The 15,779-nt window shown below is 38.7% G+C and overlaps 1 protein-coding gene across 3 annotated transcripts in view; it reads left to right on the forward strand.

Annotated features, from left to right (window-relative positions):
• nsfa (N-ethylmaleimide-sensitive factor a) overlaps positions 1 to 15,779 on the forward strand; it is a 36,534-nt gene that overhangs the window by 5,070 nt on the left and 15,685 nt on the right. For 2 of the 3 annotated variants that reach the window (XM_065964653.1, XM_020652045.3), the window contains exons 2-3: positions 10,585 to 10,602; positions 15,555 to 15,640. In XM_065964653.1, the coding sequence (XP_065820725.1) occupies positions 10,585 to 10,602; positions 15,555 to 15,640 (104 nt within the window). The remainder of the gene's footprint in view (positions 1 to 10,584; positions 10,603 to 15,554; positions 15,641 to 15,779) is intronic. The other variant, XM_065964654.1, reaches the window with a different exon arrangement.

A 15,779-nucleotide genomic window follows, 5' to 3' on the forward strand; every position in this document is an offset into this window, starting at 1 on the left:
GTAAGTGATTTGTGTGTCCATCTGAAACAGAGGCTTACCCAGTTTGATGAGACATTAATGGATTATTGATCTGCTGGCCTAAATGGTTCAATTGACTTTAGGATTGACCAGGGATTTTCTGTCTTTGCCTTAAGAGCCATGTTCCCTTAAGGTCAGGGTGGAGCCAGATGGGTCAGTCAGACACTTGGGTGGACTCTTGCTGCGGTGGAGATTGAACTGGTGACCTTTTGACTCACTGGCCATCTGGCCCGTCATAAAGCTGCTGGATACGTAAACACAAGATGAATGCAAGTGGAAATGACAAATGTTCAGATATAACTTGGACCATGCTTACCTGAAACATATCTTATACAACCTGATTATGCTGTTATTATGGGAAACTGTGATGTAAAAAAAATATATATATTGCTCCTCTATATTAAATGAAAATCTCTTTTCTGTTTGGTCCTATTGAAGCATTTTATCCCACACAAGAACAATCTGTGAACACAAACATTTTGTGTGGCCGCCTCAAGTGAAGTGTGGACACTAAAAGAGTTCCCATGGCAATAGCCAAATAACACACAGCACTGTGTGTACTTAGTGTGTTGTAGATTTCAAACAAGAGAATGATGGGTAATAATGTGGTTGTAAATGTCATTTGAGGGTTTTTTTTAGCCTCAAGTTGAAGCATCATGCTGAACCTCTGGCAGGTTATTTGAGAATAAAAATTCAGAAGGTGCTTTTTGTTTCACAGGGACAAACTGATTGATGTGATTGTGACAAAATCAATAAAGAGAGCTCAGGTGGGAATGTTGACAAGAAACAAAAGATAAAAAAGACGCCTTCTTGTGTGATGAAACGAGTGTGTGTGGGCCATGAAGATGGCAGCTCTGCTGATGTGTGTGTCTCTCTTTCTCCACTCCTCCATTGTGTCTTTCTCTCTCTTCTTCAATTAAATGAGCACTTCACAAACTGCATTCCACTCCTCTCAGCCATCTTTCAGCAGCTAGTCATCAGGAACCTGTTATTTGTTTGTATGCTTCTGTTGCAGCGCCCACACCCAAATTAAAAGGGCAGGACACTGCGTCGGCGAGGTCGGGGTGTAGACTGCCTCTGTTGTGCTCGGCAAATGACAAAACAAGCCCCTCCCTCCAAACGAAACAGTTCAGCTTCAGCCACCGTTGATCTCCTTTTACAGTTTTGTCTTTTCCTTTCCCTCTTTCATCATTATCAACAAATAGCACAGAAAATAAACTCTTCTCTTATTGTGTCCTACATTTAACCAGTTGCATAATAATTGAGATTATTCTTTGTTTTTTGGATGAATAAGCGAATCAAGAATCAGTTTGTCCACTTAAAGGTTAAACATTGCGTTCGCAAAAATGTGAAAATATGACTCATCCACAAATTTGCTGTTATTTTTTTTTTTCTGCTAAGAACTGGTATTGCCTCTCTCTTTACCAGTTATCTCATATTAAACCATCGTCATTTTGAAACACTAGTCAAAGTGATCATCAAGCCTCCCCTTGCAACAAACACCCTATCGAAAAAGGATTGTCTTTTCTCAAAATATCGTCCCTGCAGGAATTGCAGCCTTACTTCATACTGTTTTGAGCAATAGTTTCAGAGTACTGAGCTGTCTCATAGCGACCCTGTCTATGATCTTAAAATATTAACTTTGGTGTTGCAATGGCACGGATTTAATGAGCAGGATCATATCTTTGTTCCCATTGCTCACTATTTCTCACCTCTGTCCTCTGATTAAGGATGGTCATTACTGTATATTAAAATTGCCATCTGCTGATTTAGGTCTGTGGATTTATTTGCCCTTGACATTTACATCCAGCAGTTTTGAGAAAGACAGTTAAGGTCTGTTTACAAATGAAAATATCAAAATGTGCAGAATAGATTTTTAACTTCAACTGCGTTCGGAGCGTCCATCTTTCATTGAAGAACACAGAGTGGAGGGAAACTGCTTTTTAAACGTTCACCCAGCATAAGGGATGGACAAGATTTGAACTAATAATATTAACTTTATTTATATAGCACCCTTAAAAACACAGGTTTATTAAGTGCTATGACATACATACAAAAGCAAACAACGCACAAGAACGCAAACCATTGAACCAAAACAACATAAAAAAGACAAATACAACACAAGAACCGACCGCAAAGGAACCCAAACAACAAAATACCAGACCAATGTAACTAAATCAACAACATAAGAACCGATGTAAGCTGTTGTAACAGAACTGGTGTCAGCATATGAACTGTTCTGAGGTGATAGATAAATTATCATCAGTGTTAACTGCGTGATTTAGGAGAGCTAATGTTAGCTAGCTTTGGCTAATCTGCTCCTTCTGGAAAGCTAATTTGAAACATTAAGTTCATGATCAGTTCTGACCTGCTCTGAGGTTTGCTTAATTTAAAATAGCCAGTGCTATGTAAGTTATTCCTCCACAGTAGTTCTCTCTCTTTGTGCACACGATCTGCTGATATGGAGAAATGCTCAGTCTCACATTACTTAGACACATTGTGGCTTTTAGTGGAACTTTGTTTCTGTTATATCATATACGAATTAAAATGCTTTATGGGAAGAAGGAAAATACATATGTTCTTGTTAAACGGTGACACAGTATGAGCAGTTTTCACTTCAGTTGTTTATTTGGCCTCTAAAACTGAACATTGATTTTTAAGGTACAATTCTTTAGCGTATTTATTCTTTAATATTTGTGTATTTATAAATTCATTAATAGATAGATATTATATTAATTAGAAAAACAACGTAACAAATCTTTCATTGACCATTTAATACAAATTACATACTTTGTCATTCAATATATCAATTGATTTCACTGTTATTTGAATAAAAGCTAGCCTAATAAAAAACTTCCTATTGCAGTTTTCTTTATGCATAATATATATTTTTTGGATAATATTTAATAATTCATGAACATTATAACCAGTCAGTTATTTATAATTGGTGTAAATCATTAACATGACACCTATGTTGCTTCACATTTGCGCAACAAGCTAACGTCAGATGTTGTATTATTGTTTCATCATTATGGGGTACTAGTACTTTTTACGTAAGGTGAAGGGTTTTGGTTCTCCGGGTGCAGGTCAAATTTTTATTGAATGATCTTCGCAAGAATGTCCTCACACAGTCATGCTAAAAATCTGCTAGCTAATGGAAAATGTTTAGCAGCAGCCTCTTTTATTCCCTTTCTGTGTTCAAGCAAAAATTAATGGTAATGGTACCTGCATGCTTAGTATGCCAGTAGGTGTGTTTCCAAGAATATGTGTTGAAAGTCTGTGTGTGCGTGTGTGTGTGTGTGTGCGTGTGCTTGTGTATATGCGTGTGTGTGTGTGTGTGTGTGTGTGTGTGTGTGTGTGTGTGTGTGTGTGTGTGTGTGTGTGTGTGTGTACGTATGCTTGTGTATATGCGTGTGTGTGGGAAAGAGAGAGTCAGAGAGTAATGGTTAATCCCCGGCTGCCTCGATGCTGGGCCTTCCTCTGTGAGCTCTGAGCTGGAGCTATATTTAGAGAGCCTTCCTCTGCTGTGGGGCAGCCTGCACAACAACAAACTTACACACATTGACTCACACACTGAGCGGATAAATGGACGGATAACGTGCACGCCAGCAAATACTCAGATGCACACGTACACACAGTGTTTCTGTGTGTGTGTGTGTGTGTGTGTGTGTGTGTGTGTGTGTGTGTGTGTGTGTGTGTGTGTGTGCGTTCTCTGCAGACAGGAGCAACCTTCAGAGAGAGTGGGGGTGTGTCTGACTTTGTTGTTAGTCACTTATGTATTGTGGAAGTGAAAGACGTTGGCTTAGGGGATGCTGTCCCAATTTTTTTCATTTGGAAGAGTTTAACAGGGAACTACACTAATTGGACTGTTGAGTTTCTCTACACTGTCATTCTGGGTTAAATCGTTTATTTAACATTTTGGTTAACACCCTTATTAGCACTTTTGCCAGAAGCTAGATTAAGTAACGATATCACTGTCATGTTTGTATGTGAAACATGAGCTCATAGCTAGCAGCTGGTTATCTGAGCTAAGCAGAAAGGGCGGGGGGGGGGGGGGATCCTAGCTTACTGTCCAAGCGTGACCTTTTTCACCTTCTAGCTTCTCAAAAGAAACCGAATAACACATTATACCTGGTCTGTTCTGGCAGAGTAAAAAATAAAACACCTGATGGTCGCATTACTAGGATATACAAGTCATCAGCCCAGCCATAGTGAGTTAGACTGTAAACAGTTTTGGTGGAAATTTTGACTCAACTAGTCACCTTTTATGGAAGTCCATTTCCTAATTCACTGTTGGCACACCTGGCATGTGTGCAGGAGAATCTGTGGATTTCGGCCAGCACAGGCACCAGGTGTCTTTTGGTGTGTTGGTTTTTGAAAAGCGTGGAAACACTCGTGTTTTAAAGAGCACTTGCTTGAATATGTTGACCTCTGAAGGACACCGTTGACTGCTCTCTATAACTGTTCACTTCCCACTTGGGTGGTTTTGCAACAAAAAAATGTAAAAGTACTAAAAAGAAAAGGCATTCTGTGGTACGCATGAATTGGTTACACACCCAAATTAGCTTCAGCGCTTAACACGGCTGATCATATGAGCGTATCTAATGCATGTAAATAAAAATACACCACCCACGTTTAAACAATAAATAGACTACACATACGCTATTTTTCTTATCACTCAAAGCGCTTCTACTCTACATGTTACAATCACCCTTTCAGACCACGTAGTGCCATGCAGGGCCAATAATCTGTTAATCACTAACACACAGTCTTTACCCTTGGGAGCAATTTGGGGTCAGTATCTTTCTTGGGATCATGCCAATGGGTGACCCGCTGTACCTCTGAGCAACAGCCACCTCCAAGATGCTTATAGTTTACACAAAATGAGTAGTTCTTCAAGCCAAGAAAGGATCTAAATACCTATTTCTGTGTTAAACGTTATCATGATGTTTAAAATTCAAAACCGGTTTTAAAATGATTCTCTGATTAAGTTAAATGAAGAGCCCTTAATAATAGATACTTAGATATCAAATTAATACAAAATGAAAACCCCACCACTCCCTGGGAAAAATATTGGCAGCCCACCCCATGCACCGAAACCTTCTTGATTTAATACCATCTTCAACAGAAGGCTGCCAATGAATTACTTAGTGTGATTTATTTAAATTGAAAAGTGAGTTGCTCTTATAGGCGGTTTATTCATTTTCATAATGTGCTCTGTGAGGGCAGATGGCGAATGTTGAATATGTCGCTGCTGGATAAGAAGGCCAAAAATGAACTGATGAGAGTTTATTTTGAGTTTTTCCTTTCAGTTATTGTTGTTTGACTTTCTATGATCTACATCAAACATGTCAGTATCTGGAATAGTATGCCTTATGCCTTGTTTCTGTGTCAAATATTGTGGAGAAATTGTAAGATTATGGAATTTTTAAAGCTTGAGAATGCAAATAGAATTGAGAAAATTAACTGCTGCACTAAGCTCATTTCCATTCACACAGATGGAAAAGTCTGGCAACAGTGCTATCAAATTGATTTGCAGGGGAGCGAATGCAACACAATTGTTTGGCAATATCACCTAACCGAACTGAGCCTTGAGGCCCAGATTGATTCAATTTGAATCTAATTAAGTAATTAAGCTTTAAAGAATGTGGATCATCTTAATTTTCCTGGTGATTCGGTGAAACACATTTATCCCTAAGTGATCAAATTCAGCTGGAGCTTTACATCTTGTACACAAACACACCGCACACACACACACACACACACACACACACACACACACACACACACACACACACACACACACACACATGGTTCAATGAAATGTGATACCCAATTACAATCAGTGCAAAATGTCTTCTAACTGCCTCACCATCCGTTGATGCAGTGTTGTACAACCACGTTGAATTAAATACTCTTTAGATGAAGGTAATTTTGTTCAGGGTTTTGTTGATGCTGTTTAATGGAGGCGACGTTTTCAACAGTGTGATCCTTTTGGAGGATGCATGTGGTTTGAGGTACTTTTGATCTTCAAAGCATATTATTGAGAGTGAAATAATGTTAAGTCTAATCCATTTCATAAATATCTCTCTGTTCACAAAAGATAGATAGATAGAGCATTATAACCATTATTTTTAATGAAACATGCTAAATGTATTACAGTGTATATACAATTGAAATGTAAAAAGGGGAATCAAATAGCTCAATTCAAATTCAAGCTTACATCTTGAATGTTATTTCTCAAGAGTACTTCATAATGAAACTCAACAATAAGCTAATCAAATATGTCTGGAATTCTGTTGCATTGTGAGGTTGAGATGGGCTAAGGTGTTATCACCAGCTACTTGCTAACTCTTTGTGTCAGGCCCTTTTTCAAACCGGCCACTACACCCTACCCCTACCCACTACCCCTCCGTTTGCGCGTCCCCACGGAGGGTCCGCCATATTAAGTCCGTCCCAAACGAACTAGCGGGGAGTGGTAGTAGGTTATAAAACCCTCCACCAGCGAGTGTGCACCGATGCCGACTTTTGGATCACATGCAACGCCTATTGTGTCCGGTCGTCATGGATGAAGCGACCTGTGAGTTCAAGTGTCTACAAACACTGCTCCAATTAAGATAGACATTTAATATCATCATACAGACGTTAACAACTTCAAATGTGTATTGAGGATCAAATATATGTTTATTTATTGTAAAGCGTTTTATATTTACAGGGACTGTTACAAAAACAAAAGAATATTAAATCATGTTGCAGACAACTTTTCGCTGTTAATATATATTTCTTATTTTTCTACTTTTGATGTCTTTGTGAAATCTCAATTCAACAACAAAAAATACACTTTTTGCTGCTCTGATGTTCAACGACATTATCCTTGTCTTTGCATTAGTTTAGGACACCCTGTTCTAAAAATTACAATAAATTAACTTAAATTATAAATTACAATAAACAATGTAGGCTCAATCTAATAGTTTTGTTATAAGTCTACACTAATATAACTTACTAAAGAAGAATAAGAATAAACTAGGATTCATAAATATTTTTACAGAATGCATTAGCTACAAAAAAAAGCCGTTCCCGCAAGATACCGCTCAGTAACCATGGTAACATACAGTTCCTGTTTCCACCTGAGAGAGGGAAGTTTGTCCCAAAGCCTGCCGCTGTATTACTACCCTACACCTTGATGAAGGGGACTCCATGTGTAGGGGAGTGTGTAGGGGTTGGTTTGAAAAAGGGCCTCAGCGTGTCTGCAGGAAGTGGGGTTGATCACTGCGGTGGTGGTCCATAGACTGTTTGGTAGTTGACTTATTGTATGAATTCGAAACCCCCTTTCTACATACTACAATCGGACGAAGCATGCAGTATGTACTGCATACTATGTTCAAAAGTTGTATGTAATATGACTGTTGGTCGGTGGTTATTTTTACAGTATTTTAAAAATATTGTTTTCCCCCTGCTAAGCTGGCCGTTGCTGTCTGTCATTTTGATCTCTGACCTGGTGCTTTGAATTGTGGGAAACAGTACGCGAGGGAGACTAGTCTGAGGCAGGCTATAGATTTTTCCCAAATCAGTACACATCTGGGTATATTTTCTGCATTCTGCGGATCTCATATTTGTTTGCAATATTGCATACTGCATTATGGCCATCCAGTATGTCCTACTATAGTAGGCGGTTTCAAAAACAGCCATTGGACTTCACCCATTGCTTTTTAGGCACAAGTTTGACATTATGGCTTATCTCGACTAAAAGTTTGATTTGCATTGTATGCTGCTATACTGATTGACAGATCTATTCACTCAAGTAAGACTAAAAGATACAGAATAAATTGAGCCCATAAACTCATGAGGAAAATTATTAATAAGTTCATGAATCCGGTGTGAATGGTCACTTTATCTTCTTCTTTCAAACAATCAAACTTCTTTTTGGAACCAGTGGTTCCCCTACTGGTCAATAGAGAGAATTAAGAGTTAGACACTTTGACAATCGCCCTGAAACCAAGAGACTGTTTACTTCTCCTGTTCACTATAGTTTATAGTATGTGTGAGAACAGTTGTGTGCTAGGATATAAAATACCTTAAACACAATAATAAGCCTTTGGAACTGAGGAGCTGTTAAGAGTTAGCTATAGTTCTTTGTGTGTTCATCACTACAAGTGTTCCGTGTAAAGAGATTGCTTTAAATATCAAAACAAAAAAAAGACTTGAGTGAAAGATGACACACAAGGGGTCCTGGAACATTGGATACATTGACTATTTGATAAAAAAAAACAGAACATACTAAGGTCTTTACAAGTCATTTTGTAGTCCAGCTCACCAGAGAGCTACAGATACCATGCTATCCTCGGCTCTGATGCTGCAGCCGCATCTTCACCATCGATTGCAGACATCTGAACAGATACACCCCCTGAGGCACAACAGGATGAATAATTCAATGGGATGGTCTAGAATAAGATGAATACTGAGAGAGTGGGAGGGAGAGGTGACGCTGGAAGTGACTATTTCGCCATCCAGCCCTGCTTTTGCAGATTTATGTTTAAAAAATCAACGGAGAGAAAATGAATGCGCTTAATGGTGTGGTGTTTTCTCTTCAGCAAAGAGTAACATGGTTTCCAACCTTGGGAACTAACGATTATATTCAACAGACAGGAGGTGCAGAGAGCACTGGTCGATATAACCCACTGAACTGAAAGAGTTGTTGGAGTTGATGTTTTGTGAGCAGGGAGACTCTGATTGAAAGTGCTGAAAATACAGATTTTCTGAGCACACATAACTTTAGCTAACAGTAAGTATGAAAGGATTGCTACACAAGAGCATCCTTGAAAGAAATAAAAGCAAACCTGACCCTGAAGCAACTCAAAGGAACACATGTTCTCATAACAGTAATCCAGACCAAACACAGACGGATGCTGAAGTACTTTGTCAAAGTATAGCAAACAAATAACACTCTTTATCATTTTTTCAGAAAAGCTACTGTCAAGGCACATTTTCTTTAAAGGATAAAGACGGTTTGAGATACTGTATATCTCTAACCTTAACAAAGTAAAGAAAGAAAGGTACAAAGATGGAATGAAGCCGGGTTAGAAAAATGGTTGATTTATAGAAAGACAGATAATCCCAATACTGCACGATCCTCTTGAGTATTTCAGCAATTTATTCATAATCTTTGTTAGGGTTTCTTTTATAAGGCATAAATCTAAATACAGTATATTCGCTAAGTATCTGGCTAATGTTGCAGGTTTTTGCTTGTGCTGGATCAGGACAAATTGACAAGATACTAGCTGGGACTACAGGAAGTTACGAATACCACCAAAGAATGTTCAATCGACACGGATCACTCGACCTAAACAAAGGCAGGCTAGCTGTTTTAAGCTAAGCTACCCAACGTCACTGTACTGTACACACGTGAGAGTGGTAGCAATCTTTGTGCTATTGTTGTGGATATCTACAGTATGTACTATGTGAACCGAGTACCTTCAGGTATACATGATACACGGATGCTAGACATTTCTTTAATATTAAATAATAATGTTTTTCACCCTGTTCAGCTCCTGCAAGGATATTTTTGTATCTCTATGCTGGTACTCATGAGTAAAACGAGCTATCTTTAGGCCAAGGTTACTATTTTCTGCTCAGGAACTGTCAAACAGGGAACTCATGCAAGACAACTGATGTTAATACCATGTATTTTCTGCTGATATTGTCCCTAAAACTGTGATGTCTTGTCTGTTTGAGCATGTCAGGTAATGCTTGCAGACCCAGTCTCAGGCACAGTAATACAACATTAGACGAGCAATGAAAGCAGCGTTACTAGTTTGAATCACTGTCCTTATTGCACCTTATAGGGGAATTCAATTCTGTTGTTGCACAAATGACGGGCTTTGAAATTAATGTATCCATGGTTAACTGATTTATTCCATGAAATGTGATTACAATATGGGCAAACCACGGTTAGAGTCCCCATTCCCAGTGTGGTCACACCAAGTCCATTTTTAGTCTCATCCATTAACAATTAGCATTCACTCATTTGACAACAGAATCACCAGATTTCATTCTCCTGTATTCATGTCTCTTACCACACTAAAGCACTTGGTACTTTGGCTTTAATGTGGGAAAGAGATATATGCTTATGATTAACAAATCACAGTATGTTTGGCATTGCACTCTGAATATGGCTTCCAATCATTCCACTTTCAGATTTGGGGTTAAGCTTGCATCTTAAAAAATTCTGTTTACATTAGAATTGGGAAAAGAAAAGATAGAAGGTTCGGTGTCAGAAGAGACAATTTTGCTGATAAAATTTGAATTTTGGTTGGTTTTCAATCAATCCAAGCTAACCCCAACTCTGGTCTGCATGCAAAACAAACCATCCCAGGTAATCTCTCAGTATGAGCGATAGCCTGGCCTGCACTGTCAAATCCATACATGTGAATGCACGTTGAATGCATCTGTCTTAAGCCAACAAAGCTTCCCAACTCAGCCTCAGCAGCTTGCTGCACTCAGTCGCCCTCCGTCTCAAATACTGTCTTCTGTGCTTCCTCTCTGCTTGCCTACGCTGGCGCCCGCAAGGTCGTAATATTTTTCAAGGTATGTATGGATACACACCAGTTAAACTTTCCAAACGAGCTGCCGTCTTCCTGGTCATGTGGAATGTATTTGCTGTTTCTACCCGCTGGCGTGCTGACTGTCTGTAGCTCACTGACTGAACATGGTTGTCTAGAGGATATCCGTCACTGCTTTCAGCCCCCTGCTGTAGGCTGGATAGCTGGCTAGCACCTCAGGAAAAAGGCAATCATACATGTAGCAGCATCCGTAGAATATCTGGCACCATTGCAACCAGTAAATGAGCTGCAATGTAAAGTTGGTGTCATATTATGACTGAATGAAAATGCTTGTTAACATCCATTGATCGCCTCTCCTGTCACTGTGCAACTTAGAACACTCTTCATTTGATCCTTTAGGAGCTCCTCTTTTTTATTTGATTGGCAGGTTATACAGAATAAATCCAGGAAACAGTTTTGTTGGCATCTAAGATGATACATATTAGATAAGGGTTAATATTCAGGGCATTAAGGGTAACACAGATATTAGTTTGGTGAAAATGTAATCCTGACTGGCTGTTCAGGTCTATCTCTTTACCTTTGTTCATGTGGTGACAAAGGAGGGTGTCATCAGTGTAGAGGCATAGCAGTTACAAGGGATAACAGAAGCTGATACAGTATGAAAAATGAATTTGAACAGTCCTGATGGGCTTACTTTGGGTTTTAAATAAACCATGTTATAAAGCTTGATATTCAGTTTTCTAGGTTACCCAGTTGCTTTCTAGGTAACCTAGTTAAGATGCTGTTTTCGGTTAACCATGGAAAGCTTGTATTTTTCAGTCCAAGTATTTTATGATGCTCTTGCTCTTTACTGCTCTCTCTTTCAGCTCTTTGGTTTTCTTGCCATGTCCTAGATAAAGAAATGTTTCCCATATATCCATTACCACAAAAGGTTTTCTCATGTTGTATCCTGTATTTATTTTGTTCATTTAGAGAGAATTGTTGTCATCAAGTTTGAGTTAAGGATTTTTGAGAGAAAATGGTCAACGAGAAACAAGTGATTATATTTGATTGTTGCAAATGAATTTAGATTAGATAGAACTACACTGTGGACATTAATTATATTTAGGATACCTGCAACCACACTTAGACCTCTAAATTCCCCTTTATTTATGTGCAAGGAGCTTCTGGTAAAAATCAATGTTCTTTATGATTAAAAAAAACAAAACATCTTTTGTTTGACAACTGTAGGTTGACCAGTTGAAATGGCATATGGTCCACAGACAACTGATTTATCAATGGATGTATTCTCAGTGTTCCTGGAATTTACAGTGAAATGGAATCTTTAAAGCTGCAATATTAATATTACTTTTTGATTCCAACAATGGATTAATTTACTGTGGTCATTTAAGAGGGGTTGTACACAGTGTACACAGTTTCTATGAAAATGGTCACTTCACTGTGAATACCCCTTTACAGTAGCTTTGCAGACCTTTGCTGTTCTTTTGGCTCTTTGTTTTGATTTTACAACACTCAGCTTTTCTGTTTTGGTTCCTTGTCACGAGTCAAATGTAATCACTTCAATAATATCTAATCCATTATGTTTAATTTCAGAAAAACTCCAAAATAGGTATTAATTGAACTAAGCCAGAATCTTGTTGCCTGCACTTTCAAGAAGCAAAGCAAGCATCCTGGGCACGAGAGAAAACAGCGATCTTATGAACACCAGTCTGATGACATGGCATTACACCAGAGCTAGCTAGCTAAATTAGTTATTTTTGGATAAGGTCAAGAATGTATTTTATTCAAATTACATGAGTTAGCATCGTGGAACCTAGACTTGGCAAGCTACCTAAATTACATATAACCACTTGGATAGTGTTAGGCCAATCAGCAGTGTGGATGAACATGTCAACTGAGGTTATCCAGCTAGCTGTAACTTTGATTCACAGGATGAACTTGGTGATTGGTGCTTTGTGATTTTAGCTAATAAAGTAATTTGCGCTTGCCAATTTACTGACACAATCAGTGGTGAGAATCTACTGTACATGAATTAGCTGAAATGATAATTGCAACCCAGTATTTTTGCTGAGCTAGCTTAAAACATACAAATATCACACCATGATTCAAATTGCCTGCAGCTGTTGGCCAAAGGTTTCTGCTCTGTTGGCCTTATGAAATGAAACTCAGCCAAAGCCGTTTGTAAAATAGGTTTACTTTACAGGTTTGTTGTTGCACTTCTTTTTTAAGGATTATAGATTGCATGGTACCTGTTGTTTCACAGCCATGCATAAATTGGTTGATAAAATGACTGACTGAATGATTCTCTTTGGAAATAAAAATCGAAACAGAATCGAATATCAATCCTGACTCCATGATGAAATCCTCTTGGGGGAAAGAATTGTAACTCCAGACACAATAGGGAAAATATTGTATATTTATTTCATGTGATTGGTCAATTTATGTATTGAGGTCCTGCTCTGTTTAACCACTGTCTGGCCACACTTCAGGGGGACCGGGGGATGTTGGCTCAGTGCCAGCACTGCAGTGTTTTCCACTAGTCTGTCTGTCTGCCCAGATTATTTCTCAGTATCTGCTGTCTTCATATTGTCTGAAATAGAAACACAGCCTGTGTAGAAATGTGATATAGTTTCTTTCTTTTAATCTCTTGACACTGTCTCAATCTCCTTGCATCTGCTGACGAAACGTAATACATCAGATTCCATTCTGTTTACTTTGTAGGCATGTTACATTTAGGATTTTCTGAATACTAATTTATACAATACTTTTTAATTTATATGGCCCGTTGTCCCTCCAGACTTCCACTGTTCATTTTCTCTGATTGCTGATCAATTGAGAAGCTGTGAAAAGAGCTTTGAGCTTCCAATCCAGAACATGATAAGGAAATGGCATGTGTGTGGATATGGCAGTGGGGAGGCAACTATTGCTCCTGGCATGCAATGCAACCTGCTACATGGAGACACTTCTGATACAACTGTGCAAACATGAAACACAGTTTTTCTATATTCATAAAATGAATGTAATTATTGAACTATTGGTTGAAAAGCTCTTGAATGGGCACCTGGACACTACGTCCCTTTGAAGCAGTACTTACCTTAACATTCATATCAAAGTTAATTTCCATTTTCCAGATAAGATCCAGTGAGGTGTTTTGGTGTCCAAATGTATTTCTTGAAGGGTTAATAGAATGAGCCAAGTGCTGTACAGGGTCAAGAGTAGAAAAATGATGTGAAGGAAACAGGGGCTCTCCACGGATAAGGGGCAGAGGACAAATAGATAAAAAATTACTAGGTTATTTTCAAACAGAGTTCATGGGGAAAAGATGACAGTCTAACCTGTAAATCCAAGTCACTCTGATACACTGTGAAAATCCTTTATTTAACAGGGATGTGTCAATTCATTTCTTGACTCTTATATGTGGGCGTGTCCAAGTTAGATGTGCTTTTAAAGTGAGGATTCCCAACCAGTATCGGTTGACAGATTTGAAAAGATTTTAAAGACAGATTACCAGCGTGTCCAGAGTCTGTCTAACACATGGCTGTTCCCAACACCAGTAAATAGAAAACACTGGGGAGGTGACCTTTCAGTGTACACAGTGATTGTTGGTCTGTGGTATTTGATGCGTGAAAACCTTAAAACCATTTGTGGCAGTGTAACCTCTGCGCCTGTGAGGGAGAGAAATGTTCAATCCTGTGATGAATCAGCCGGCACTACAGCCTGGTTTATGTTCTCGGGCTCTGCCTGATTTCTCAATGTAGTTACCATGGTTACCACTTCATTTGCACAGGCTTCTGAGGTGTGCTTTGGATTCTCTCTTTCTGCTGAACGTCACAGTGGGGTTTTTGCACCTTTCTTCTGTGCTCAGAGACTGTTGTACTAGAAAATGATTTTCAATTCATCTTATAATGAAAGCATAGTAAGGTGCCCTTGGAAGGTTTATACAATTGAAACATGTTACACCTGTTTTATCATGCCAGGAAAATAAAGACTCCGAAAGACACATTAATTGCTTGGATTTTTGAGTGGGAGTGGGAGAATAAAAAACACAAACTGTCAATATTTTACAAAATAAAGTACACACTGTTCCTGCTATATGTCCTTTTTGTCCACCCTGAGTCGTAGGAAACTTACACAGATTGGACGTTTAATTTCCACTTTATCTGTTTCTGACCATCTGGTGATTATATCGCTCACTTCTCTGCTTGATCGGCTTCAATCAGCTTGATTCCTACAGTAACACTGAAAGCTTGCCATTTTGTTGTTTTACACACTTTGGGAATTCATTGGTGACAAAGTAATCCATCTCCTCTTCAGTATTACTGGCTGTAGTTTCTCCTGAAGCTGCTTTCTGATTGTTTGGCAGGATGCAGATGTTAACTCTAACTTTGTTCTTGCCGCCATTCAATCCTTATCCTGAGTTGATTTAACTCATTTTTGTAGGCAGAGGGAACTTTGTTTTTAAGGTTTACCAGCTTGCAATGACTAACTGTGTACAATGGAATGGCCACAGATAATGGATGGTTGAATTCACCAACTTTGCCATATATTCAGTCATCTTTGGATTGTTGTTGATTTTTAAATCCTAAGAAAAAGACATAAAGTTTACTTCTAATTCATGTATTTGGTGCTGCACATATCCTGACTCCTGTCCACAAAGAGTGAATCATTTTGTTTCAGTGGGAGAGTTACAAATAATCTAAAACTACTGACACAATGCTTGTATTTTGCTTCACTTGACCATCTGCCCACTGTAGGAGAAAACAAGTAACATCTTGTAGAATTACAGCTTTTGTCACATTTGTGTTTCTTACACTGTTCCGCGTTAAATTTATCACCTTGATTTCTCCATTCTTTGGAAACATGTTGAGTAAAAAATATAAAGGCCAAAACATGAAGAAAAGCTCTCCAATGCAATACTTTAAATGCTTAATACATAGCTAACCCTTTCTCCTCCTCCTCTTTTCTTTCCTTTTACAGACTATGCAAGCGGCGAGATGCCCGACAGATGAGCTGTCACTGACTAATTGTGCCGTGGTGAGCGAGAAGGATCTGCAGTCAGGACAGTGAGTGTTCATTATTGCAGAGTCATCTTTGAGTTAATCCATTTGGGAACACAGCCAGGCATCTCTGCAGTCATCCTCTCATCCATCCAGCCACCCACCCACTTTATCATCCAACATGTCATCAATCATACATCCAGAA

The sequence above is a fragment of the Labrus bergylta genome, chromosome 16 (genome assembly GCF_963930695.1).
Source record: "Labrus bergylta chromosome 16, fLabBer1.1, whole genome shotgun sequence".
NCBI classification, from domain to species: Eukaryota; Metazoa; Chordata; class Actinopteri; order Labriformes; family Labridae; genus Labrus; species Labrus bergylta.